Below are 26,414 nucleotides of genomic sequence, written 5' to 3' on the forward strand. Positions count from 1 at the left end.
CATCCATCTCATTTTAACATTTATCCTTTGTCTCCATGGTAGCCATCTAAGATAACTCTGTGGCCTTAACCTTTTAGTGGGTCCTTACAGGAGACCCAGTGGCATCCCTGCATGTTACCCACATTTGGAAGTTGTTGCCACAAGATCTGTGTCTTGTCTCCCTCCTCCTCTAATCTGTTCAAGGTCTTCTCACAGATCAACCTTGATGTCTCTCTGCCGAATTCTTTGGGGGATGGCAGAGGCTTCACAGTATCCTCATATTGTACAGGACATCGGGAGACTCAGACAAGAGCGATGGTTGAGAGATTTGCATTCAAATTCCAGGTTCACCACTGTCTGCCAGGAACTTTGCTGACCAGTGTGCATCTGTAAAATGGCCCAAACTACATCTATCTAGGATATAGGGATGCCGAGAGGACCTCAAAGAGAGAAAAAGGAAATGTATTTTGAGGTGACTCACCCACAGTCAAGCACTCATTAAATGGCTAATAAGGAAAATAATAAATCTAAAAAGCACCTCTAGGTCACTTACTTTCAGAACGAGCAGGAAAAAAAATCCTTGCTTCAAATGCTGTCACACTTTAAGAATCTTGATGCCTTTGTCATAGAGAAGCCATCAAGATTTTTATAATTATTTTATTTTTTAAGACTATAATAAAATTAGATAGTTCCGTCCTTCCCCCAAACTTTCCTGTATTCCCTTTCTTCCTTGTGTGTGTGTGTGTGTGTGTGTGTGTGTGTGTGTGTGTGTGTGTGTGTGTGTGTGTGTGTATCCTGCTCCTGCTCAGTCTATATAATGTTACTCATGGGTATGTTTTCAGGGTTGGCTGATTGGTATTAGAAAACCAATTGCTGTGCTCTTCCCTGGGGAAGACTCTTTTTCTTGCTCTCAGCATTTCTCAGTTCCCTGTAGTTTTTTGTTTTGTTTTGTTTTGTTTTTGGTGTGTGTGTGTGTGTGTGTGTGTGTGTGTGTGTGTGTGTAGAGTAGAAGCCTAGCAGACTTTCTTGCATCCATTTTAGCACGTCTACTGGTGTTGCCCTTGTTCCATTCATGTTTAGCCTGTCATGTTGGTGAGACCTCATGGGTATAGCCTCTGGCGTTCCTGATAGACACAAGCTCACAGCAAACTCCATGATTCTCTGCTCTTAGAATCTTTCCTCCCCGTCTTCCCTGAGACTTGGGTGTAGGAATTGTTTTCTAAGTGTAGCCATTGGGAATGGACTCTACAACTCTGAATTGTGTTTGGTTGTGGTTTTCTGTAATGGTCTCCATCTGTTGCAAAGAGAAGTTTTCTAGGTTGAGGGTGAGGACCACACTTCTCTGTGGGTATAAGGACAGATATTTAGAATGCAGTCAGGGATTATGCTGGTTTTGTCAAGTGGTGGTTGGATGTTCTCCACCAATATGAATGACTTCACCAGCCCTGGATAGTTGGCTAAGTTTCCATAGAAGCCTTCAAGGTTTGGGAGAAACAAAGACCACATGTTGAGAAACTGGACACACTTCTGTGGGCTCTCTGAATGATTGAAAACACGTTGCACTATCGGCATTGGTTCTACTGCCCGTAGCTAGATCTGTAGGATATAGAAATTGGACTGAAAGATTCCTGAACAGCCTTCCTCCACGCCTCCCTTCAAATGTTTAAAAAAATGAAAAAATAAGCAAACAAACAAACAAAACCTCAGCAGATTATATCTATGTTCATCGTGGATTGGAAGCTGAAAACGTAGTTGATAACGTGACTTAAAACACCTCTTAGAGATATCCCAAGAACATGATATGTTATCTCCTTTACCTGCCTGCTTTTCTAAATGGTTGTCTCCTGCTCCAGTGGTGAGCACGTCTAAAGAAGGAATAGACGGCCGACCCAGAGCATATGGCCTCCAGTGAGGCTGCTCTGGTTCCTCACAGGCTTGCTGTGATCAATAAACAGAAGCTGAAAGCACGATAATACACCACATGAAATTCTCTTAGTGAACAACAGGCTGCAGGTAGAAAGGTGTTTCTGTGAGGTTTGTAATGAAGTTGAAGTTACAGGCAGCTGTGAACTACCAGACACGGGTGCTGGGAACCAAACTCAGATTCCCTGCAGGATCAGTACGTATTCTACAGGGTCTCAGCCATTGGATCATCTCTTCAGCCTTATAATTTGAGGGTGGTTTTTTTTTTTATTTTATTTTTTATTGGATATTTTATGTATTTACAATTCAAATGTTATCCCCTTTCCTGGTTCCCCCCTCTGCCATGCCCCTTCCTCTGCCTCTATGAGAATGCCCTCCTACCCACCCACTCACTCCCACCTCAACACCCTGGCATTCCCCTACACTGGGGAAATGAGCTTTCACGAACCAAGGGCTTCTTCTCCTGTTGCTGCCAGGCAATGCCATCCTCTGCTACATATGTGGCTAGAGTCATGGGTCCCTCCATGTGTGCTTTTTGGCTAGTGGTTTAGTCCCTGGGAGCTCTGGTTGGTTGATATTGTTCTTCTTCCTATGGGGTTGCAAGCCCCCTCAGCTCCTTCAGTCCTTTCTCTAACTCCTCCACTGGGGACCCCATGCTTAGTCCAGTGGTTGATATTGTTGGGTAATGACCACCATAATCAAGATGGAGAATGTCCGGTCATTTTGAACATCCCTCTGCAGCTCACTCCCATTTCTCTCTTCATCTTTTGGCCTTTTCTCAAAGGGCAGACAAACATCATCACAGCGGGCTCTTTCCATCCTGCGTGATGCTTTGGAACGCCCTCCGAGCTATCACATGTATCAATAATTTGATAGCATTTGAGGAGTATTCTATTGTATGGCCCTGCCACAGTTTATCCATTTACCAGTGGGAAGACATGTGGCTTATTTTTTATGTTCTTCATGATTAAGCCACCAGAAACATTTTGAAACAGACAAATGCAGCTCTTCATCTCTCTTGGGTATTATGCGGTGCTATGTCAGGTGACAATCCAGCAATAGTGAGTGATACATTCGTTACACTCCCAGAAGCACTGTCTGCTGTTACAAACCTCAGATTCTTTTTTCTATAACTGGGGCTGTTATTAACCTTAGTATTATAAAGGCACTTTAAAAAAAAATGACCCAGCATATGCAGAAGTGCTTGGCAAACTGTAAATCGCTGTTACCAACCAAACACTGTATACGATAGGTTCCTGGAATACGTGGTTCCCACAAAAGCTAAGTGCTACACTACACCCCCCACCTCCCACATCTCGGCAAAGTGAGAGTTATCCCAAGGCTAAAGCAGTAAGTGGGTTTGTCCTTGATGCGTTCAGGAGTTTGTGTTGGCTCCTGTTTTTGAACTTTTACAGAAACATATGTGGCCAAGACATAAATCATCAGGTGTGAATCTGTTTTGTAAAGGAAGAAGGGCCTGGGTGAGGGATGTTAGCAGGAATGGAGTCAGCACAATAGACGGTATGACTTGTTACAGAGACACCAGTGCAGCCGTCCCCAGGCTGTCTCCTCTGGGACGGGCACCTAGAATGCTCGTTCCATGCCGGTAGGAGGCTGTCCAACATGGGTGACTGTGGTGTGGTGGGAGGCGTGAGTAAGGAAACAGGACTAAAGATCCAATTTCAACCTTTTCCAAATCAGAAATTTTACTTTTCCCATTGTAGAGCCAGAATCACGGAAGAAGTAAGCCATCTGAAAGCCGTTTCCTTTGCATCGTAATGAATTCTTATTTAGTATATCATAGAGATGGTGGCATTTAGAAACGCCTGTCAATCTTTAAGTGTTATGTATGGATCCAAGAAGGCGTAGAAACAGCTAACATTTGAGGACAATGGGCACACCTAGCCAAGTCTTGGTTCCTAATACCATTCTCTAATATAAGGAACCCAAGCTCCTAAGAAAAGCTGAATCTGGTACTGAGACACATGAGATTTAGAATGGGCCTGGAGCCTCTGGACAGAGCAGGCAGTAAGGAAGTGCTCACACTGAAACACACTGGTGGAACACTATAGAGACACAGCAGACATCTGAGAGAGCTCCCTGCGGCCAAAACTGGAGCAATCGAACGAAGCAAAGCCAGGAATTGGGTATAGCCTAGAGTATAAAATAAAGGGAAATAGAAAAACCCTTTATTTTGAACATTTTACCCCACTGAAAAATCCCCTCTGAAGAATTTCAGCTTAATCTTGAAAGTTTTGACAAGATATGTTCGTTGAAGTCTGTTGGGATTTGAACGTACTGAGCCTTACATGAAGTATTTATTATGAACATTTTATTGCTTCTCACTGAGATACACAAAGAAAAAGATGATTGTAGGTATCAAATGGTTTGTCTGTTTCTAAAACTGAAAGAAATACAGAGGAATATTTTTTTTAAAGACAGGAGATCACCATTTCAAATATCAGGCCCGAAACCAAAGGTCTGTCCTTCTGCCAAGTTAAAGAGAAAATCCAGCTTTAGCTTGTTTCAGATGTTACTTACTTTTCCCTTTCACCTTAATGAATTACAGCAAATAACACCAACTTATAAACGTTGCTTAATATGACTGTTTAATGGTTGTCTAATACAACTGTTGTGTAGAACTGGTCTACACAGTAAACGCCTGAACCCTTTATCATCTTAACTTCTGATGGTGGCAAGCACTCTGTCCCTGCTGGGCAAGATCTAAGTGATACCATCACAGCCTAATGTAACGAAATATCCATCCATTGCTTTCTACTGAGCTTCCTATAAGAAAGATTCTGACAACATGTGTTACATTCAGATCTAGAGGGGTCTGTGTCAGCCTGAGTTAAGAACTCCACCACCACCGTCCTGTAGAAGCTGGGGCTCTCCCACAGTCCACCTCACAACCCTCTTGTTCAGTTTCTTTTCCTGGATGGTACTTGGAATCTGCACCCAGTGTTTCTCTAGGTCATGTGGCCAACTCTGTGCTCAGCTGGCCATTTATGCTTGGTGACCTTGTGAGGAAAGCCTGGAGGAACTTTTTCCTTGTGAGGAAAGTCAGTGTAGGCACAGCAGAAGTAGGCAGTTGTGGCATTCATCCACTGGCTTGTTTGATGGTTACTGTCCCATCTGGGTGGCAGGCTGAAACCTCCTCACCTCCAAAGCAGCCCGACTCACAGAGTCACATCTGTCTCTGTCATCCTTCAGGTTTCTCTTTGTGACTCTTGCCTCGTTGGTAAAATGAAATAGGTTTAACTGTCTACAACAGCGGCACTAACTCCACTCACAACCAACTGATAGCAAATCATTGGATGCTCAGAGCTGGCACTGGGCTGCGTGCTCCACTGCTCTGTGAAACCCTGCCACATTCTCCTCACAGTCCTAGCTGGAGTTCTTCCCATATTGCCGACGAGATATTGAAGCTCAAGAACTCACCAGACATATATGGTCAATGGCAAAGCAATTATTGGAGCCAGGGGAGTATGGGCTCCTTCAAAGCTCCCATACAAAGTGACACTTCAGGTGGATTATGGCTCTGTCACATACCCTGCTCCCAACTGTGAGCCCCTTTTCTATAGGTAGCACATCATAAGTTCCTATCAGTCCATCCTGAATATTTATCTATGTCAGCATGTCCCTAGACTCCTTTAACATTTGACATATTTTTCTATACAACTAAACATGAATTGTCTAACCTACCTACCATTGTGTTCATGTGTTTGTGGTTCTAGAGGTTGAACCCAGAGTTTCACACATGCTAAGCACATCTGTAGCACTGAGTTATGAACCCTAGCCTCTAAATATGATATAGAGTTCTTCTGGTTGCAATAAACTTTTTGTCTCTTAGTTTCCCATGAGTCTATACCACACTTCTGGAATAAAATGTAAACATAAGGAACACCTTAATCCCTAAAGCTGCTTGATCTATGGCATCACAATTATACCTAAAGCCCCACGCGGACTTGCTAAGTCGCTAGCTCTGGGCCTCCATAAACGTACATACATAGATATAAACAGGCTGTGGGTGCAGCTTGGTAGAGCATTTCCTAGCCTGCAAGCTCTAGGCTTAATTCTCAGAACCTGAGTGCGATGGATGATTCATCCCAGCAAACAAGAGGTGGAGACTGAAGGAAGGACCAAGGTGCAAGGTTTGTCTTGTTGACATAGATACGATGTTTCCATTTCAAAAGCAACAGAATAAAATAAAGACGTGAGGGTGTGTCTTTCTCCTTCCTGGGCTGTCCTTCCTCTGTGTTAATGGTGGTGATCCAGGGAAGAGCATTTGGGCCCATATTTGGCTGCCCTCCCCAGGAACAGAGAGAGCAAAGAGCAAAACAAGCTTAGTGACTTGTCACAGCACGTGAAGGCAGAAGACATATTAGTCCCTGGTTTGAAATAGTTTCATGGAGCAGGAAGGACAAGAAGCCTCAGATCTTTGTCTAAGTCCTTCCACTAAACCAGCTGTTCTTCCCTTTAGCGAAGGGAGCTTTACTGGCTCTTATTTTTCTTTCTTCTAAATAATAAAATGGCAACACCAAACTGTTGGTGTCTTATTTATGTTTCCTTCTACTTGCAAAGGCGGAAAAGGTACTTTAAGGAAGCTTTCAAAAGTCATAGAGTAGAAAGGGCTAGAATCTTGAAAAAAAGAAAATAGATGTCCCTGACTACAAAGTTGGTCAGAGCTTCCTGAAAACAAAACAAAGTATGATGATGGCTAATGTTCTCATCATTGGAAAAAAGAAGGGGATGGAAAGGAAGGGGGAAAAAAGGAAGGAAAGAAAGGGGGCAACTGCATGCCACATCAGAAAATCTACGATGCCACCTAGAGCTCCTGGAGATGTGTGCCCTGTGGCTCATAGGTGGTGTCTTCCAGGCAGGCAGAGGTGTTTGCAGCATGAATCTCCCTTGGGCTGTGTCTTACACTGAGCCTTAGTAGAGGATGTGTTCAAAGCATGACTCTAAGTACTCGGATGCACTCATACAGACCTGCCCAGGTATCTGTTCACTGATAGTCTTTCTTGGCCAAGGGGCGATGCCCAGAGAATCTAAGGAATGGATGCCTGGTGTGAACCTTAGAGCATCTCTCTGGATTTCCATATGCATTAGCCAGTGTGATATGCTGCAGAGAGTTTGATATTGATATTCCAGGCAAGCCCTTTTGCATGTTAAAGCAATCCAGATTTGTAAAAAACTCTTCCCTCCCACCAGCTTTCCAGTGCCCAGGCCACAGTAGCCTCGAAGCCAAGGAGCTCAATTTTTATGGTAACCCGTAGTAACGTGAGAATGGGGGAGACTCCATTTCCTACTGTACGAGATGTTGTATTGCTGGATTTTTTTTTTTTTTTTTTTTTTTTTTTTTTTTTTGGTAAGCGTACATTACTTTCTATGATGAAATTTAAATCCAAGGCCAGGCAATGGGACAAGGAAAGAGACCGAAGTTAAGGACCATTGCATGGAAATATGATCATGCCTGCTTAACACACGAAGCATGGTCAGTCTTGTCACTTTGATGTTTTCCACAGACGGCTGAACAACTAAAGGAAGGACACAGAAAGAGTCTGGTGGTAGGTGCTACCTGGCCAACTCAACTAGGGAACAGACCTTCTTTAAACCTCTTTGCTCTGGTTAGGGTAGCACCCCTAGATCCTTTTCAAGGTGAGCAGCCCCAAGTGTGCCTTTGGTTCCCTGTCGAGTAGAATAACATGTCACAGGTAGGCTGCCAAGCATGGCTCTTCTGATCCAGCCTGATGGGACACAAACTCTTCCTGTGTTCTGCAGCCAGCCAGCCCTTGCGGTAGCTTTTTGAGGGAGTGCTTTCAATACCATCTGTTTGTTCATTCAGTCCTTCCTCTAGAAAGGCTGACAGGGCGCTGCGCATCGTTTTGCCCTGTAGTAATAGCCCAACAAAATTCTGACCCTTGTGGGGCTTGCGTTTTAATTAGGTGGAACATGGGGCTGGGGATTTAGCTCAGAGGGGCTGGGGATTTAGCTCAGTGGTAGAGCGCTTACCTAGGGAGCGCAAGGTCCTGGGTTCGGTCCCCAGCTCCGAAAAAAAGAACCAAAAAAAAAAAAAAAAAAAAAAGAGTTCCAGAAATTAAAAAAAAAAAAAATTAGGTGGAACATGATAAGCTGCAAAACCACAGAGATCGATGTCTATGAAGATTCGATCAGGTAATGAAGATTCCTATCCCCAACTGAAGTTGGTCTCTGTCACCTGACCTCTGTCGTGTGTTGTCCGGGGCAATGCAGTAAGCAGAGCGCCCTCTCATCCACCAGTTTCCCAACAGCAGGACATCACCTATGCCTGGTCATGAGGAATGTCAGACAGAACGAACAGAATGAAAGGCCTGTAGGCTTTGAAATGCCACCAGGACATGGGACTGAGGGGACAGTGGCAGCTTTAGGATAGAGGAGACCAAAGAGACCTGAGGACAAAATGCTACTACGTGGCAGCATGTGGGAACTCTGGAAATGCAGGCAACTCCTCTGCCCACATCCCACTCTCTGAGGACTCATGTTCTCATTTGAACTCCTGTGCACATCTAGGTCCAAGGCCCCACACGCAGATTTCCTGTCTTCATCAGAATAACTCAGAAAACCTGTACCAGGACGGTGTGTACTCCCTTCTCCCAATCTGTAGCATTAGATCGCAAAACCGCAGACTCTGCAGCGTGGAGTAATTCTCAAGAGCTTTCCCAAATGGTTTGGTCGTGTGCTACGCTGAAGAACCCCTGGTCTCCAGATGGGTCTGCCGTTTGTGAGAGCTTCCAAAGCCGTTCTGCTCAGACTTCAGAACCCAGATGAGAGAGCTGCATATTAATTATGCCGCCATGATTCCCCGCTTTGAGCGCTAGTCCATGACCCCAAGCTAATACTGCACTGCAGGCATGGAACGTAGGTAAATATTGCTGGCTCCCATTTCAGGAGTTTTCTAGGACATTTAAGTGGCTTTGAAAAAATACTTTTTAAAGGATTGTTTGTTCAAACCTCATTCTCCTTCCAATCCATGTTTGGCACGGAGTTTAATCAGATTTACAGTGGTGAGTGTTCGTTGTAAGGTTGTATGTTTCTTTTCTTCCAGGGCATGTAAACCAGAACATCTGGTTTTTATCATTAAATTACTAGACAGGTCCAGTGATTTTAGGAAATTTAGGCCAGATTTTTATACGCCGCAGGTGTTGGATGTGTTTAATAGAAGGCTGGGTCTACTTATTTGTAGTTTAGAGGCAAAAAAAAGAAAAAAAAACTATGAGTGCCAGTTTCGTCTCTGCAGAGTGTTTAACTAAACATTTACATCTTTACTACCATTGCCAAATGCTTAGAAAAATAGGAGGAAAGAGGAAGGCATTCCTTTGTTAGCTTTTTATGAAAATATTCAATATTCAGACAGTTTTCGTTTTACACACCTTACTCTCATCAACCAATAGCACAATTTACTCTTGTTTTCTTCTTTACACCTGTAAATTTGCCTGTGGTGCCTCTTGGACCTAAAAGCACTGTTCTTTACTACTGGATTCTTTCCAGGCTTTGGGAAGAAAAAATAAAGCTGTAGAATTTGAAACCTGGGCTAAGTATAACGTAGGCATATCCTATGCCTGAGTATAGAAATGATGTTGTCTAGCAGAGAGCTTGGGAGGGACACTACATAGCCAGCAGAAGATATGTGATGTGTCGCTTGAAAGTTGTCCTTTACAAATGTAAAGGAACAGCATGTGGCGGGTGGCTGCCTCACTGGTCCAAATGCCACAGTTAGAAGTTCTTGGCTACACAGTTACTATTATTAACAAGACTAGCTAAGCTTCTTCCTGGGTTTTTAAGGACAGAGAGTGCATCCATGCTGTTCCCTTTAAACCTGTTACTCTACTCATAATCTACAAGGGAAGGAGTCTAAGAAAAGGCATTGCGTGTTTAGCAAACGCTAGAGCTGAGCCAGCACCATTGGATCCCCGGCTGCACCTGGTATAGAGCATCTGCCCTGCCCAAGTCAGCAAGCCAAAACTGCAATCCTCCATTGTTTGGGTTTGGCCTGAGGGGTTTTGGGGGTTTTGTTTGTTTGTTTGTTTGTTTTTTTAATTGATGTCATCTTGTAGTACTTCAATGTTGTTTTTGTTTGTCTATCTGTTTCTGTCATCTAAACTCTAAACATTTCCCTGAATGTATGTCTTCAAAGTGACTGCCTGAACCAGGTATAAAATACTCTACCCCTGAGGCTGGTGTTTACCCCTCTCTATGGGGAAAGCTTGCTGTGAGTTTAGCTGCTCCACACTTTGTTGGGAGGATCTATAAAACCTTTCCATTGTCACTGTAGACAGCACTGCCCTGCCCCAGGCAATCTGTCACTTTCACAGAGCCTGTCAGCAAGCCTCTAACCTCTGACTGACTGCTGCAGAGAACAAGCGGGCTTCCACTGATCCCTTTTAATCCTGCAGCTGATGGCCCCAGTCTCCAACATAAATCCCCTTCCTCTTCGGTCTGAACCTCATGGCAGCCTCCTGAGGACTGAGGTTTTGAACCCCTGCAGCTCTTAACCTTGAGTGTGCCCACAGAGCCCCTAATTCACTGTGGGTGCTGACAGCTGTGCCCTCCCATCTTGAAAGCAGATCCTAACCAGAAGGTTCTCAGGGTCTCTTGCTGCTGCCTTCCTCCCCTGTGGAAGCCTGGGGAACATTTGGTCACTTCCTTCTCTGCCATGGGTACTTAAAACAATTGGTGGCTGCATTATTAATTCTTTCCTGGTGTTCATGGAGTTCCCTTCTAGAGTTTTGTCCTACCTCCACCCTCCGTGGCCCTCTTCCTTCCATAGCCCAGTCTGGAGGGCACAGCTGATCTTCCTCTCTGACTGGAGCTAGAGGCAGAAGTTGAAGCCCCAGCAACTGCCACCACTGCTGACCACCACCACCACCAGACCTTCGAGAGCTGTGTCCTGGCAGGCCCTGAGCAGGGCATGGTTTGTATTGCCTGTTGTGCTAGGCTTTTGCCCAGGCACTGCCACTAACTTAAGTTGGTTATCTGTAGCAGTTGCAGCCATTCCCAACCCTCATCACCTTTCTCGTCATCGGATCTTCCTGGCACGCACCACTTCCCCAGCTGAGCCTTCATTTGATGACCCACAGAGGGAGGGCAAGTGCATCAGAACTTCTTCACAGAGAAACCTAGCAGGTTATACTTATAAGATGTTCAGTAATCAGAATACCTGGAGCCTAGCCCAACACTGACACTTGCTGAGTGACCTTTTTAAGACACTTAACCTTTTTTTCCTGTTTATCTATCAAGAAGAAAAGAAGGAATGAAGGAATGAAGGAAGGAAGGAGGGAGGGAGGGAGGGAGGGAGGGAGGAAAGGAAAGAAGGGAGGAAGGAAAGGAGAAGATCTAAGCCTTTTTAAATTGCAGCATTCTAAAGCCCTTGCTGAGTAGTTGCTGTATCATAGACCCTGGTAAGATCTGGTCCATTTTCTGTGTAATTGCCTCATGGTTGTCTTGACTACGGAACGACAGCACCCTGTGTGCCTCAGCCTCCTCACTTTGAATTATAAGGAATATCTTCCTTTGCATCTTGGATTTAAAATTATTCCCAGTGACACACCGATTCTGAATCTGTAGCACCAATCATAAAAGGCTATGCTGCCCTTCCTGACTTCCCAACCTCTTAAAGCTACCCCCGCCCCAGGCAGTTTTCTAGTGATGAAGAAATTATGTTTTCAGGACACCAGATGCAGGTATCAGATCTTTAAGAATGCCAGTGGGCAGGTGCCCTGGGCTGTGTCCACACCAGGTGAAAGGAACTCAGAGAGAACAGAGGCCCACATTCCAAGCTCTTCTAGCTCCTAGAAGGAAAAAAAAAATCACATAGCCACAGGAACAGGGAACACACAGCTAACCCCTCCTTGAAGATTCATCATTCTCCTCAGCATCTTAAAGGTTCCAAGAAATCTTGCCAGAAAAAAAAATCTTGTTCTAATCCCAGTGTTTCCTGAACTTACACGGTCGCAGACACTTCTCCACAAAATGTGGAACATCTGGTAGAGCATGTGCCCCGGAGCAGAGTTTGGGAAACATTACATCAGAACACTGCTGACCTATTTCTGTCTGGGGTCTTCAGAGCAGGATGGGATAACAGCTGCTGGGATATTCACCAAGCACCTACTACATGGAGAACATGGGGGAATTTCAAGTTTATTTGTGTGTGTGTGTGTGTGTGTGTGTGTGTGTGTGTGTGTGTGTGTGTGTGTGTGTATGAGAGAGGCAGGGAGGAGTAGGAGGGTGGGAGAAAAAGAGGCCTCAGTTTCAACTGCACCCTGAACATTACTAATATTGTAGCCATCAAGCTTAACTTTCAACAGTGAATCTAAGTTGGGGAGTTGGAGGAAGAATTGTGGTATATGTGCTCGTGTGTGTGCGCACGCGCGTGTGTGTGTGTGTATGTGTGTGTGTGTGTGTGTGTGTGTGTGTGTGTGTGTTTTCATTCACAGTGGCCAGACTTTAATGTCTGGTGTCTTTTCTTGATCATTCTTTATCTTTAAAAACTAGCCCCTCCCAAAAGCCCCACATCTGTTTATTTATATGTGTAAGTATATGTGTGTAGTTATGTGCCAGGGTACTATTGTAGAGGTCAGGGGACAACTTGTGGGTGTAAGTTCTCTCCTAACACTTGGGTCCCAGGGATCAAACTCAAGTTGTCAGGCTTGGCAGCAAATGCCTTTACCCACTGAGCTACCTAGCCAGCTCTCCAACTTTACTATTTGAGGCAGAGTCTCACTGAATGTGAAACCCACCAATTAGGCTAGACTGGCTGGCCAATGAGCTACAAGGTATCTGCCTGTCTGTACTCCTCCCTACCCCCATCACTAGCGTTAGAGTCATGTAATCCCAACCCCTGGTTTTTTACACAGGTTCATGGGGATCCAAACCAGGTCCTCAAGCTTGAGTGACAGGCACTTTAACCACTGAACCATCTACTCAGCCCTAACTGGTAGGCTTTTTATGAAGGTTTTTTCCCCCCTCTTCCTGCTTCCCTTTATTTTCTCCTTCCCAGCCTCTTTAAGAGAAAGGAAGACTCATTCTCCTGGAGGATCTTAATCTTGGGAGGAGTGAATCTGCAGTGGTAATTTAAAAAAAAAGTCTCGGTGTTCCATAAGGTCTACAATGCAGAGAAGGAACCACTTATGATTTCTAATTATCAATACCGGTTGGCATTTATTGAGATGCACTTGGCTCTGGGCCCTGGGTCCCTTTTCACATACTATCTTTTTATTAACCACCGCCTGTTAAAATAGAGGGCATTTGATTATGCCTAGTTTATAGGTGAAGAATTTTGATCTCAGGGTTGTTAGAAAGCTCACTCCAGGTCACAAAAGTAATGAGAGGTGGAGCCAAGAAATGAACCTTTCTGGTTTGGACTCCAAGACCTGTGTTCTTTGCCATCCAGTACAATATTCTACCTCCTACATGGGTTCTCTGCCCATGGGAAGAGAAGCAAAGAGGCTGGGATTCTCTTCATCACATGTGTCTCCCCAGTGGTTGGTATGGCCAATCCCCTTGTGTACCTGTACTGAAAGAGCTAACTGTTCTTCTCAGTGGTCTAGAACACATCCCCATGTCTAGCAGGGACAGGGGGTAATTGATCTCTGGGAAACATCAGTGTCTTTAGTTTCTTCCCACAGATCTGTCTGAGGGGAACATCTGCCAACAGGTGCAGACAGTTTTGTTCCTCTGTCTCCCCCTTCTGACTGTGGGTGTTGGTCGAGGCGTAGCCCCCAGCTCCCTGCTCAACATCTGCACAGCAGAAGCTGAGAGTTTGTACTTCATACCAAATGACCAAATGATGTAATGACTTTCTGGGCTTCCCATTCACAACACACCTCCAAAGCCCCTGGCCCTTCTCATTCCCCTTCCCCAGGAAATTTGACCTCTGGCCAGTAGTTTCTCCAGTCTAGAGACTTGGCCAGGGGACGTTTGAATGAATGGGCCAAAGCCATTCCAGAAAAAAAAAATGAGACATCTTCCACCACCTTCATTCTCCAGAACTAAAGTATCTCAGAGAAATAGAATCCTCTAGGATGGTCCAAATTATCTGTCAGCCCTCTGTCTTGACTCCCTGGATGTATCCCCCAATACTAGTTTTTTGGGGGTAAAGAGCAAACTGACAGGTGATTGTGGTAGGTCTGGGGTCAATGGCCTTGCCTTACTTTTTGTACCACATCTACCAGTGCTCCGGTCTGTCCAAGCATATGTATTGTCTTCTGAGACATTAATAGAGAGTCAACCGCTATGCTTCATGAATAACACAAAGTGAGATGTTTGGGAGCACCTCCCACTCCTGTCAGACCTGTGCTGGGAGACATGAGCAAAGTAAGCCTGCTTCAGGTATCTCCTTCAGGTATCTCCTATGATGTGTCATGAGCTCCATGCAGCAGTAAGTCATGTTAGCACAGAGGGCCTCTTAGCTCTCTGTGAATCTGGGTGGGCTTCCCAGAGGAGATGGTATTTGGACTCCTGGAAACCTACTGGAAGGATGGAGGTGAAAGAGTCAGGGACTGGAGACAAGATGGGTGTGAGAGGGTTTTGAGGCCCCCCCGTTCACTCTTCTCTATTCAGAACTACAAATGGATGCTTGAGTCTGGCTGCAGAGGTGGCAGGCAGGAGCAAACCTGAGTGAAGAACCGTATCTGTGGGAAGGGTGAAGCAAAGAGATTCAAGATCTTCACCCACAAAACACTAGAGTTCAAGAACCAACTCAGACCAGTAAAAGTCCAGCATGGGGAGCCCTTGGGGCAACCTGCCTGGGCTGACCCCACCTTTGACACATACAAGCTCTGTGACTGAACTGCTCACCCTTTCTTTCTTTCTTTCTTTCTTTCTTTCTTTCTTTCTTTCTTTCTTTCTTTCTTTCTTCCTTTCTTCCTTCCTTTCTTTCTTTCTTTCTTTCTTTCTCTTTCTTCCTTCCTTTCTTTCTTTCTCTTTTTTCCTTTCTTTCTTCCTTTCTTCCTTCCTTTCTTCCTTCCTTTCTTTCTTTCTTTCTTTCTTTCTTTCTTTCTTTCTTTCTTTCTTTCTTTCTTTCTGCTTGTTTAATATATAAACCAAGAGAGACAATGATAGACCCAACCTGATCTCTTTGAGTCGTGACTCTGGGAGTAAGTTGCAGGCTGCACTCCCACACGCCTTCTCCCACTCATTCATTCCTCTTCAAGATTCTGGAACTTGGGGAGTCCCTGCCCTGTTCTTGAGGTCAGAGATAGAAGGGTGACTAAATAGATCATTAATGAGCAACCAGCAGGACCAAGTATCCACAATCCCTGTGCCTTCAGAACACCGCCATTCTGCCTCTGAATGAGACCTAACCAACTGCACTTCTCAGACCTTGTAGCCTCCCCAAAGTCATTGATGAGGGGCATTTTTTAAACCATGAGCTCAGGATGGCTTTCCAAGGTTCAAAGCTATAAATAACTCACTATCGATTCCTATAAGAAAGAAGGAAAGTATCAGAGCCTAGTAGTTTAAAAACACATCTTTCATTTTATTTGTTTCCTAGTTTGTACATCATGCTTGTGAAGCCATTCTGAACAGTGGGTTCCTCATCTTAAAATGGGAACAATGTCAGTATCAGCTTGCAGGGCTGGGGAAATAGAAGAAATGTTGTGTCTTTCATGAATACATGTCTAACATATCTAACATATTATTCTTATAATTACGATCTTTAAAACCGAAGAGGCTCTGGAGATGTAGCTTCATGATAGAGCAAAACCTTAACATGTATGAGGCCCCGGCTCTGATCAATACATACTTTTATAAAATAAGGTATGCATGAGATGAGTCTTATTTTTGATGTCCATTTCAATGATTAGCTTCAGACTGAATGACCCATTCAATCTTTCTGGCTGTGGTTAGAGGGAAGACTAATGCTGCCTCATAGCTGCTGGGGATCCTCCCAAGCCTGCTTCACCGTAAACGAGGCTTGGGTGTCACAGACAGAACATGCTCAGGAGTTGATATCAAACCACTGAGTAACTGTGGATGCAGACCCAGTTTCTCAGTATTTAAGGAATTCATGGCTGAAGCATTCAGGGATAAACCACTGTGCTTGGCTAACTACGGACAAGAGATTCTTTCAGAAGTAGGAAGGTGGCCAAACTGCGCTCTTACCCTTTAGGAAGTTAACAGTACAGAGAAAATGGACATGCATACACAACTGGCCGAGTCCCAGGGAAAAATATGCAGCCTGAGGGTTCTTCCGTTCTGTCCGGTCCTTTCTGCCCAATGCCTCAAACAGTTTCCAACAAGTGCACAGCCATGAAAAATGTGTGAAAAGAATGATATTGACACAGAGATGTGAACAGCCTTGGGAGGCATCTTAGAGTCTTATTGCTGTGAAAAGACACCATGGCCAAGGCAACTCTTATGAAGGAAAGCATTTAATGGCTTACAATTCAGAGGTTTAGTCCATTATCTTCATGCCAGGAAGCATGGTGGCACAAAGGCAGACGTGGCACTGGAGAAGAAATGGAGAAACATCAGGTTCAGCAAGTAGCAGAACAGAGTCACTGGGCCTGTCTTGAGCTTCTGTAATCTCCAAGTTCCCTCCATCTGCTCCACCACACTCCCACTCTGACATATTTCCTCCAACAAGGCCACGCTTACACCAACAAGGTCACAAGTCCTAATCCTTTCAAGTAGTGCCATTCCATATGACCCATGGGTACCATTTTCATTCAAACCGTCACAGGAAGTCAACTGGGACCCAGAGTGGGTAGAAAAACCAGACTTCCAGAGATGCTGCAAATGGGATCTTGAGCTAATCCAATGAAATATTGTTTAATTCATTATTTGTGATTTTTCTCCCACAAGTCTCCAAGTTCTAGTGCTGTTTACTCTGGTCCAGCATGGTGCGCATAGCAAGCATTTATTAGAAGAGGGAGAATTACCTTAAACCATAAAAGATTTGTTAGGATTTGTTTCCAGTCGTGTTTTAACCACAACTCAATTAAAAACTGCTCAACCACCCCCAGGAAGATTTTTTTTAATATATGGAGTAGTTGCAGAGTTTCTGGTATGGCTGGGTCTAGGAATCTGAATGAGTAAGTTCAGGTAACGTATAACTTTAACATTCCATTCCTAACAAGGAAAGAAGAGGTAACCTGAGAGTTATCCTGTTAGAAACGGTTCACGGTGCTCACGCATTCTTCTGGTCTAACCAGAAGATCTGTAGTTAAGACGTGAGACTTAGCAATTCTTTCTTCTGGGTCTCTGAGGTCTATATCTGGAATTCAGCCACTCCATCACTCACATAACAAGGTTCATTGTAGCCATAGCAGCAGCTGCTGCCATGGTCACCCAGAAAACATCCATCCAGTTCTTCTCTACACACAAAAGGCTGTTTCACTCTCACAGTAACTTTATGAGATGATTCTTGTGCCCATTTTACTGAGGAGGAAACTGAGGCCCAGAGTAGCTAGGCAGCTTACCTCTGAGACCTGAAGAGGTGGAACTGGAGGTCAGGTGCAGCTATGTTCACCTTAGATGTCTGTGATACTCCTGCTCCTTGCTGCTTGCCTCTGGCTTCTTCTTTCTATTTCCAAGTGGACCCAGGTAGTTCGGACAATGAGGTGGCCAGAGCATCTGTTTTGAAGTGTGAGACTTGGTCATAGGCACTGTGCTTGAGCTCTACTCAGCATCCCAGGGTGCCAAAAAAGGACACTGAGTACCTGTACTCGTTCTCAATCTCTGGTGCAACTGGGAATCACCAGAGAGTTTATCTGAAGATGCGGATTCCCAGGCCCTGCCCCTAGAGGGCTTGATTTCTAAGACTGGGTGAGGCCTTTTGAACAGACACTACCAACACCAGTGATCCCCACCTGAGTGTCCTACCTTTGAGGATCACATGGATATGTGCAGTGACGTGTGGGCTACCTAAGTCTGTCTAGGGCGGTAATGAGTATACGCTCTACCTATCTTCGCTACTGGGAAGGAGCTTTGTCCGACTTTCATTGACTTCTATATATTTCACCATTTGAGCCCAACCTTTGCCATTAGAGTGACCAGATAGCCATGGGGACAGGTCCTTCTGACTACATTTATACTGGCATATTAAAAAACCTTTGAAAGAAATTAGCCTGTCTCCTTTTCTGGACCTGGGAACAGCGATAGGAAGTGCTTAGGCTTTTCCCAAATATAATTTCTGAGTTCTGAGAATCCTCTCTACCCACGGTCTCCTGGGACTTTGGATGGTCCCTCTGTTGGCCAGAGGCACCAAGCATCCCCTGGAAATGTGGGAATGATGGTCTCTATCCTTGAGAACTCAGGGTCTGCCGAGACAGACAGAACAGACTCCTGTGAAAGCCAGGCACACAAACATAACAAAAATAAACCAGATGTACGTGCGTGCAGTGGGAAGCCAGCACGGCCCAACTGTGGCTGTAAGGTCCTATAGTAAGTCAAAGAGAACAGGAAGGAACTGAATGGAAGGCACCAGGTGACCCAGAGAATGCCTTCCCACAAGGTGTGACATTCGTTTGTTCCTCTGCTTCATCTCATTAGACTTGGAGATGGTAGGTCTCAGGCAGGCTCTGACATGGCTACTTCTGTAAACACATCAGGATTAACATCTGCCTTCATGGGATACAACACCAAATGTGTGCTGGGGTCAGGGTGGTATGGGGCACTGGCTCCTTTCTAGGTCATTCATTCTCTGTCAACCCATGCCTCCACATGCAATGACCAAATGGTCCCAAGCCCATTTTCAGGTCTGTAAGTACCTACACATGGTTCAAAAAGGAAGTCAGTTGTACCTTTAAAAACAGTGATAACTTTGTCAGGTTCCTAAAGGGAAGTTTACCCCCTCCTTCTGGGGCCCAAGGCATAAGAACAAAAATGGTCTAAATTATTGGCCTCTCCAATCTTCCCATCTTGATTTGTGTACCAGTAAATAGACATTTCAGATTTCTAGATCAAGTCTGTCCATACCCCACTGCCACCTCATGACCCCTTATGGTTTACGGTCAGTCAGAAGGACTGAGACTCATGAAAGGTATTTATGGACCTGGAGATGGGCTTGGGACCATTTGGTCATTGAACATGAGAAGCATGGATTTATGGGGGATGCATGATCTAGAAGGGTGCCTGTGGGCAGTCATGTCCTCTCTACTTACAGACTTCTCACCAGAGGGAGCACAGCTTGACAAGGGTCAATGAGGGCCCTTCTGAGGTGCGAGTCTTAGAGGTGAGATCTTGATGACAGATCTAGGGGGAAATCCTAAGGGATAAGTAGAAATGAGCTAAAAAGTTGGGTAGGAGGGAGCCTTCCATAGGAGGAGTAGCACCTCAAGGTCCCTGAGATGGACAGAAGCCTGGTTTGATTCTAAAAGTAAGGGCATGAAAGGTAAGATAAAACTGGAGAATGGACTTGAGTCTGTGGCCAAGAGAAATATCTTATTGTATAGAAGACCTATGTCTATACAAGACATAATGGACCAAGGGAAGATCACTGAACACTGCAAGAATATTTCTTCCTGACTGGACTATGGTACAGCAATATGGTACTTGATGTGGGAAGAGAGGGCAAGATGTTCAATCTGGCTAGGCCCACAAGTTCAGAAGGGGAGCAGGATAACAATGGTAATGACAGAAATTATGTCTCACATGCCGGCATACCACTATAATTATACCCAAGGTTGAGGTGTAAGGATTGTAAGTACAAGGACAGCTTAAACAACTTACTGAGACCCTATCTCGAAATAAAGATTGGCCGTGGATGTAAGCTAAGGGTAGAGTGCTTATCTGGCATATGCAAAGCTCTGAATTCAGTCTCCAGTATTGAAGGAAAAGAAGGTTGGAAGGGAGGAAGGAAAGAAGGAAGGGAGGGAGGGAGGGAGAAAGGAAGAAAGGAAGTGAGAGAGGAAAGAAGGGAGAGAGAAAGGAAAGGGTGGAGGGAAGGAGAAAGGAGAGAAGGAGAGAGGGAGGGATATATTTGGAAAGGAGAAACTGTAGAGAAGCTTTAGGCTATGGCCATGATCCACGGGTTAGGATCATCAGAGTAAGCAGGAACCTTCTGGAATAAGCTTTAAACTGAGAGGCTGCAGAGATGGCTTAGCAGTGGGGAGTGATTTCTGCATAACCATGAGTCCTGGAGTCCTGTTAACTATAGCTTCCAGGATCTATCTAACGCATATTCTCACACAGAAACTCTCACAGACAGGCACATACAAATATTCGATCAACAGACCATGTTTGCATATATATGGATTAATCCAAGAATCTGACTCTCTGCTTATTCACGCTGACCATTGAGATCAGGCAAAATAATCTGCTACAGATAACACCCCCGTTCTCTGGGTGTTCCCTGTAGTAGAGCAATAACACTGTATGTGCTATGTTTTTCTTTGTGATTGAGATGGTGAAACTTTTCTGAGCTGTAAGAACTGCCCTTGCAGTTTGTAAGCTATGTGGGCTATGTGTGCGCATGCGTGCATGTGTGTGCATGAGGGGGCGGGGAGTTTATGATAACAGTGCTTATGCAATCTCAACAACCAGAGGCCCTGGGGACTCACACTCAGGGATGGAACAGTTGGTTTAAATTATGTTTCCATGTGAAATACAGTATTGCTATTTTTTCCCTAGCATGTGGGAAAGCGTATGGGAAACGATTTGACTGATAGGAAATAAATCTGTGTGCGTGATCAGGATTGGGACACACAGGAGGGGTGGGTTCTGCTTCTTTGGGAGGAAGGCCACTCCTGGGTGAGGATTAACCCTTTCCACTCACTGCCTGGTAGGAATAGAATAGTTCCAGTGACCTTCAACACTGGCCTAAAACCAGAGGACTCAGGCAGGCAGTGGTCTCAGGCAGGAGCTGGGTGACTCTGAAGAACCATTTTAAGTGTTGGGAATCCTGTTTCTACTTGTAAAGAAGAGTTTGACTTGGTTCCCATTCTAGGTTCAGGTCCATCAAACACAAACCAAGCTAAAGGAAGAATTGGCTAGCTGCACAAAACCACGACCAGTCTCTGCTGGCAAAAAATTCTTCTTGGTCCAGCAGAGCCAAGGTTTCATAAACCGACTGTTGCATGGTGAGGAAACAGACTTGGAGAACAAGCAGGTGATTTTGCTGGCAACTGCCAGGGAGCTCAGAGCTAAGAACCCCATAGAATTCCTCGGATGCTGTAGGAAGGGCTTGTCCTAGTGGCCTGATTCCACATCTGTTCTGATTTTACATGAGGTTAGCATCCCTCAGAGCGAGGAGGTAACAGAGGGGCATGTTCAGAGCCTCCTGGATGTTGGAGTGACAGGTTTTACTTCAGCTCATATCAGAAAGGGATTCTTACTCCAGTGGAACAACTGCCAGAATGTAGCCATGTTTAATCAGTACCCACACAGTTGCCACCATTTTCATACTTGTTTGTATGGAGGGGTCAAAAGGAGGTGTTGAGTGTCTATCCTATACATTGTAGTTTGGGATGGGTTTTGTTGGTGGTGATTTTCCTTTAACTGTCTTAGGGTAACTGCTTTTTATTTCATTATGCCTCTGCCTTCAAATGTGTAGCTCCAAATGGCGTGCTTAAGACAGTGGTTCTCAGCCTTCCTAGTGCTTCAATCCTTTAATACAGTTCCTCACATTGTAGTGACCCCAACCATAAAATTATTTCCGTTGCTACCTCATAACTGTAATGTTGCTACTGTTGATGAATGGTAATGTAAATCTCCCCGTTTGCCAATGATCTTAGGCAACCCCTGTGTAAAGCTAAGTCAACCCCCAAAGGAGGTCTCAACCCACGGGTTGAGAACCACTGGCTTAGGAGAATCCACCCAGGACCATGTGTAAAATGAAATTGTGGTCTTTCATCAGCTGAATGAAAGAGTACTAAGCTGAGAGTGCTGGTTTTTAAGTATCAGGGCCTCATAAGAAAATTTTTTGTGAATGCTTCTCCTCTGAGACAAACACTCTTTTGGTTTCTTTGTTTTATTCTTGTTTTTTTGTTTAATTTCTTTTGTCTCAATTGTGATACTGGGTATCAAACACAGGGCATGGCAAGCCAAAGATTCTAGATCTGAAAACTGGCATTGGCCATCCCTCTATGGTTGCTGCCGACAGTAAACATCATTAATTCTTATTGTGTCCATTTGTGGGCAGTGTGCTCTTTACCTTGAACTCCTATTTCCTCTGATGTCCGCGTCACCACGAACTCTGCTCAGCCAGCACTCTCTCACAGACTGAAGAAAGAGTTGTTCCTTAGGTTTACCTCTGTTGCTAACCTGCACCACAACTAATACGGTCAACAACAGACAACTGGTCAACCTCCCACGAGTTAGCTGAGGTGGAGAAAGCAGCTCAACTTGGACAGCTGTGGCCAAAGACCAGGATGAACAATAGTGAAATAATCTCAGAGCAGAAAGGGATCATTTAAATACCAAGTGTCAGAAATGGGATGTAGATGTGAATTACTAAATTTTATACTGTGGTAGAAAGAAAGAAACAAGTCACAGTAGAAGAATGTCATCCTGGAGTTAGAGCCAGCAAGCATGAGATTCCCAGTATGTTCATTCATACAGCCACCAAATGTCAACCCCAAGTCCAAGGCAAGCCTTTGCTACCTATTTTGCCTGGGGATCTTCAGCAACCTCTTGTGGGTACGAATCATCCCTGACTCTGAACTGCTGTAAGAGATATATGAGGTGTGATGGTCAAAGTACTTAGGATGGCTTCGGTTGTAATTATTAGTTTTTACTCTTCCAGTCCTTTTGTCATTTGAAGAATAGAGTAGATTAGTATGTGGAAGAGATGGCTCCAAACTTGAGGGATCCTATGGAAGCAGGAGAGGAAGGATTGTAGGAGCCAGAGTGGTCAAGAACACCACAAGAAAACTCACAGAATCAACTAATCTGGGCCCATAGGGGCTCCCAGAGGCTGAATCGGGGAGCCTGCATGAGACAGACCTAGAAACTAGGCCCTCTGCATATATGTTACAGTTGTGTAGCATGGCCTAACAGGGGAGCAGGAGCCATCTCTGGCTCTATTGCCTGCCTTTGGGCCCCTTTCCTCCTACTGGGATGCCTCGTCTAGCTTCAGTGGGAGAAGATGTGACTAGCCTAGTTTTTCTGCAACTTGATATGCCAGGACTAGCTAATATCCATGGGAGGCCTCCCTTTTCTCAAGAGAAACAAAGGAAGAGTGGTGCAGTGAGGGGAGGGGAATGGAGGGGAGGTAGAATGGAAGAACTGAGAGAAGAATGAGGAGAAACTGTGATCGGGATGTAAAATTAATTAATTAGTTAATTAATTAATTAATTTGGAAAAAAGAGATTGTTCCAAAATATTTTTGTATTTTTTGTTTGGTACTACACTGTTGTGGTATAAAAAGAAAAAATAGGAGGCATGACCAGTTCCTGCTCCGAGCTTCTCTCCCCGGCTCCTTCTGACCTGGGCAGTCACTCTCTCATTAATTCCCGTCGGGCCATAGGAACTATCGCTAATTTATCTCAGCAGCTCCACACTGGCCCCCATGGTACTCTCTAACCCAGGCGGTCCAAGAGCCATTCCTGTGTGGTGCCTTGCCATGCTGCTTTGTTTTCACTCACAGTTCCCTTGGCGGATTGTTATCACACCAGGCATACACATCCCAATTCTGTGGGGGGCTTGGTATGTCCCGCCACCTTCTCTTGAACTCAGTTAAGTCACCACATGAAAGAACACACCACACGATAACCTCTGATCCAATTGGTAAGATATAATTTGCCCATCTAGACTGCACAAAATCCTTCCCTTTAAAATATTCATATCAACCTGAATCTATGCGCAGAGAAGAATCTTAATATCTGCTGCCATGTTCTCCCAGCTCCTCCCCCTCCTCTTTCTAGAACTTTCCTCCCACCCATCCTACATTCTCGTCCAATGACAGGTCTCATTCCCTCCTGTACCTGCCTTCCTGCATAAAGACATCAACTTACACTACATATTTTATACTTTTTAAGATTTTTAAAATTTATGCACGTATGTGTGTGCAAACGCACGCACACGTGCGCATGTGTGCACATGAGCTAATGTCATAGAAGGCACATGAAGATCAGAAGTCAACTTTAGAGATTTTATTCTGTCCTTCTACCATGTGGATACGAGGGATAAAAATTAGTTTGTCTGACTTTGGTGACAGGGGCTGCTACTTGCTTAGCCATCTTACCAGTCCTGATATCATACATTTCTCGCCTGATAGATATTTTCAAAGTATGGGCTAAATGCATTGACTGTCTTTAATTTTCATCTCCATCAGCCAAGAGTATCCCAGGGCCATGTTTTTATATACTCTTAAGGAATCGTGTATATCGAGAGAGATTTTATGGTTACCCTTCTCTGCCTTTTTAAGATAGAAATGAAGATGCAGACATATTGATTCTCTAGGAGCCATATCAAAGCAGCAAAGGATCTGCGTTTCACATTAGAGCTCCTTGCTTACTTCTTTTTCTGGTCCCAAATTGATTTTTTTGTTTAACTCTTTTTTCATATATAGATATAGATATAGATATATGTGTGTATACATATATATGTATATATATATATAATCACCAAATATTCATAATATATAATATATATTTATTAGTCACTTTTCTGGGCTATGTCTTCAGTGAATGTCTGCCATCCATCTTCCAGGTGAGCTCCTGGGTAACATGGCTGATCCTCACGGCAGGCTCCATGGAGGAGAAGCGGGAAGTCTTTTCTTATTTGGTGCATGTGGCCAAATGCTGCTGGAACATGGGCAACTACAATGCTGTCATGGAGTTCCTGGCTGGCCTCAGGTAAGGATATTTGGTGATCTGGACAGGCTCCTCTTTCTAGTCAGATAGCTCTTAGTCAGTTCCCTGGACACCCTGGACACTTACCAGGTCAGGCTCCACAGCCCTGGCCCCTCAAAGGGAGAGGAGGAGAGAGGAGAGGGAGGGACCAGGAGTTGAAGGCGCAATTGGCTGTAAGCATCTCTACTGTCACAGAGGTGCATGGTGTGAGAGTTCCTTCCTAGTGATTCCGTGTCGGCTCGCCTCTTGTTCCGTAAGGGCCTCTCGCTAGTATTGACTAGTGTAAAGAACGATGTGGAGGAACAGCGTCTACTTTTGACTCCTGGTTCCAAGGTGTCGCTGGGCTACTGGTGCCTGGGCAGAACGTGACGATAATGTTGGGAGTGTGTATTGGAAAGGCTTCTTTCCCTCATTGTGAACCTGGTGGAGGTGCACAGAAACCTCGTCAAGGACAAGGTATTTTTCCTAAAACCCTGCCTGCAATAACCTTCTAGCTAGTCTCCTCCTTCTAAAATTTCCAAAACCCTCTAAAATAGCACCCCCATCAGGAAGTAAGAATATCCCAAATGTTTAAACATATCTGTCAAAGTGTGGTACACTCTGAATGACCACTCAATTCTCAGGCTTTTGCTCTTGTCATAGGGTACTCTCTCTTAGATTCAGGGGTCACCTCATCTGACAGGCAGGCTTTTAATGATAGCCCCAAGCTCCATGACCGTTTCAGGCCCTGATCCAGGAATCTGAGTCAACCCACCCCAACCTACTCTATCTATGAACTACTGGAACATGTGAAGGACCCAGGTCCTGCAGATGCAAAGCCTCAGGGTCTTAATGACACAGGGCAACAGGACTCCCAGTGAGCTACCAGTATTAATGGTATAGCAGAAGTCAAGAGGTCTTGAACCAGACCAATGACTCATTGCAATGAAAGCAAGTAAAGACAGAAGGATAAATTGTGGCACACATGGTGTGTATGTGTGTGTGTGTGTGTGTGTGTGTGTGTGTGTGTTGGGGGGGTTGTTTGTTTTTATTTTTTGTTTTCTTTTGGAGAGGAAGCTGTGAGCGCAGAGGGTAGATATGAAGGGAGAAGATGAGTGGGATTGGGGTGCATGATATGAAATTCACAAAGAATCAATAAAATGTTCTTTTAAAAAGCCAAGGAGCTAGTCCTTATTTTGTGGGAAATAAAATTGTTTCCTCTCACAAAGAAAATAATAAGTAAATAAATAAATAGTCCAAGCGCAGCTCCTTCCACAGCTTCTACTCTGGCTGGACTCACGAGAGACACCCCCACTGCCCTGTCAACCCCGTAAAGGCAGAAAGCATCTGCAGAGCCATCTCTCCCCGAGCCTTTGTGCAACTCCTGCGAGCTGCCCATACTTAGGTAAGAGTTGCACAGTAGACCATGATCCACACTGCCCAGGATGAGTGTCCAAGGAGTCCACTTGACACACTCAGCCCCAGGGGCTAAGATCGTGCTTTTCACATAAACCTTCTCACGATACTCACCATAGGGATGTTTCCAACTATCTGGGTTCCCTGCAAGGGATAAGGGAAGACAAAAAAGCATTGAGGACAGGGCAGTCCAGACACCCCACATGATGCCATAATACTGCTCTCAAGATGCCAGCCAAGGTGTCACCTGGTGATCTCAGCAGCAGTTTCAAACTAGGAAAAAAATCCATTTCATAGTTGTTCTGTGAATCATACATCAAAACCAGGTCCCTCAGGTGG

General features: G+C 44.7%; 1 protein-coding gene across 4 annotated transcripts in view; it reads left to right on the top strand.

The window, feature by feature from the left end:
- Window positions 1-26,414, top strand: part of Plce1 (phospholipase C, epsilon 1) — a 309,112-nt gene that overhangs the window by 188,989 nt on the left and 93,709 nt on the right. For all 4 annotated transcript variants that reach the window (XM_039108292.2, NM_053758.2, XM_063262806.1 and 1 more), the window contains 1 exon segment: window positions 24,538-24,683. In XM_039108292.2, coding sequence (XP_038964220.1) covers window positions 24,538-24,683 — 146 coding nt within the window.

Source organism: Rattus norvegicus, chromosome 1 (assembly GCF_036323735.1).
Source record: "Rattus norvegicus strain BN/NHsdMcwi chromosome 1, GRCr8, whole genome shotgun sequence".
NCBI classification, from domain to species: domain Eukaryota; kingdom Metazoa; phylum Chordata; class Mammalia; order Rodentia; family Muridae; genus Rattus; species Rattus norvegicus.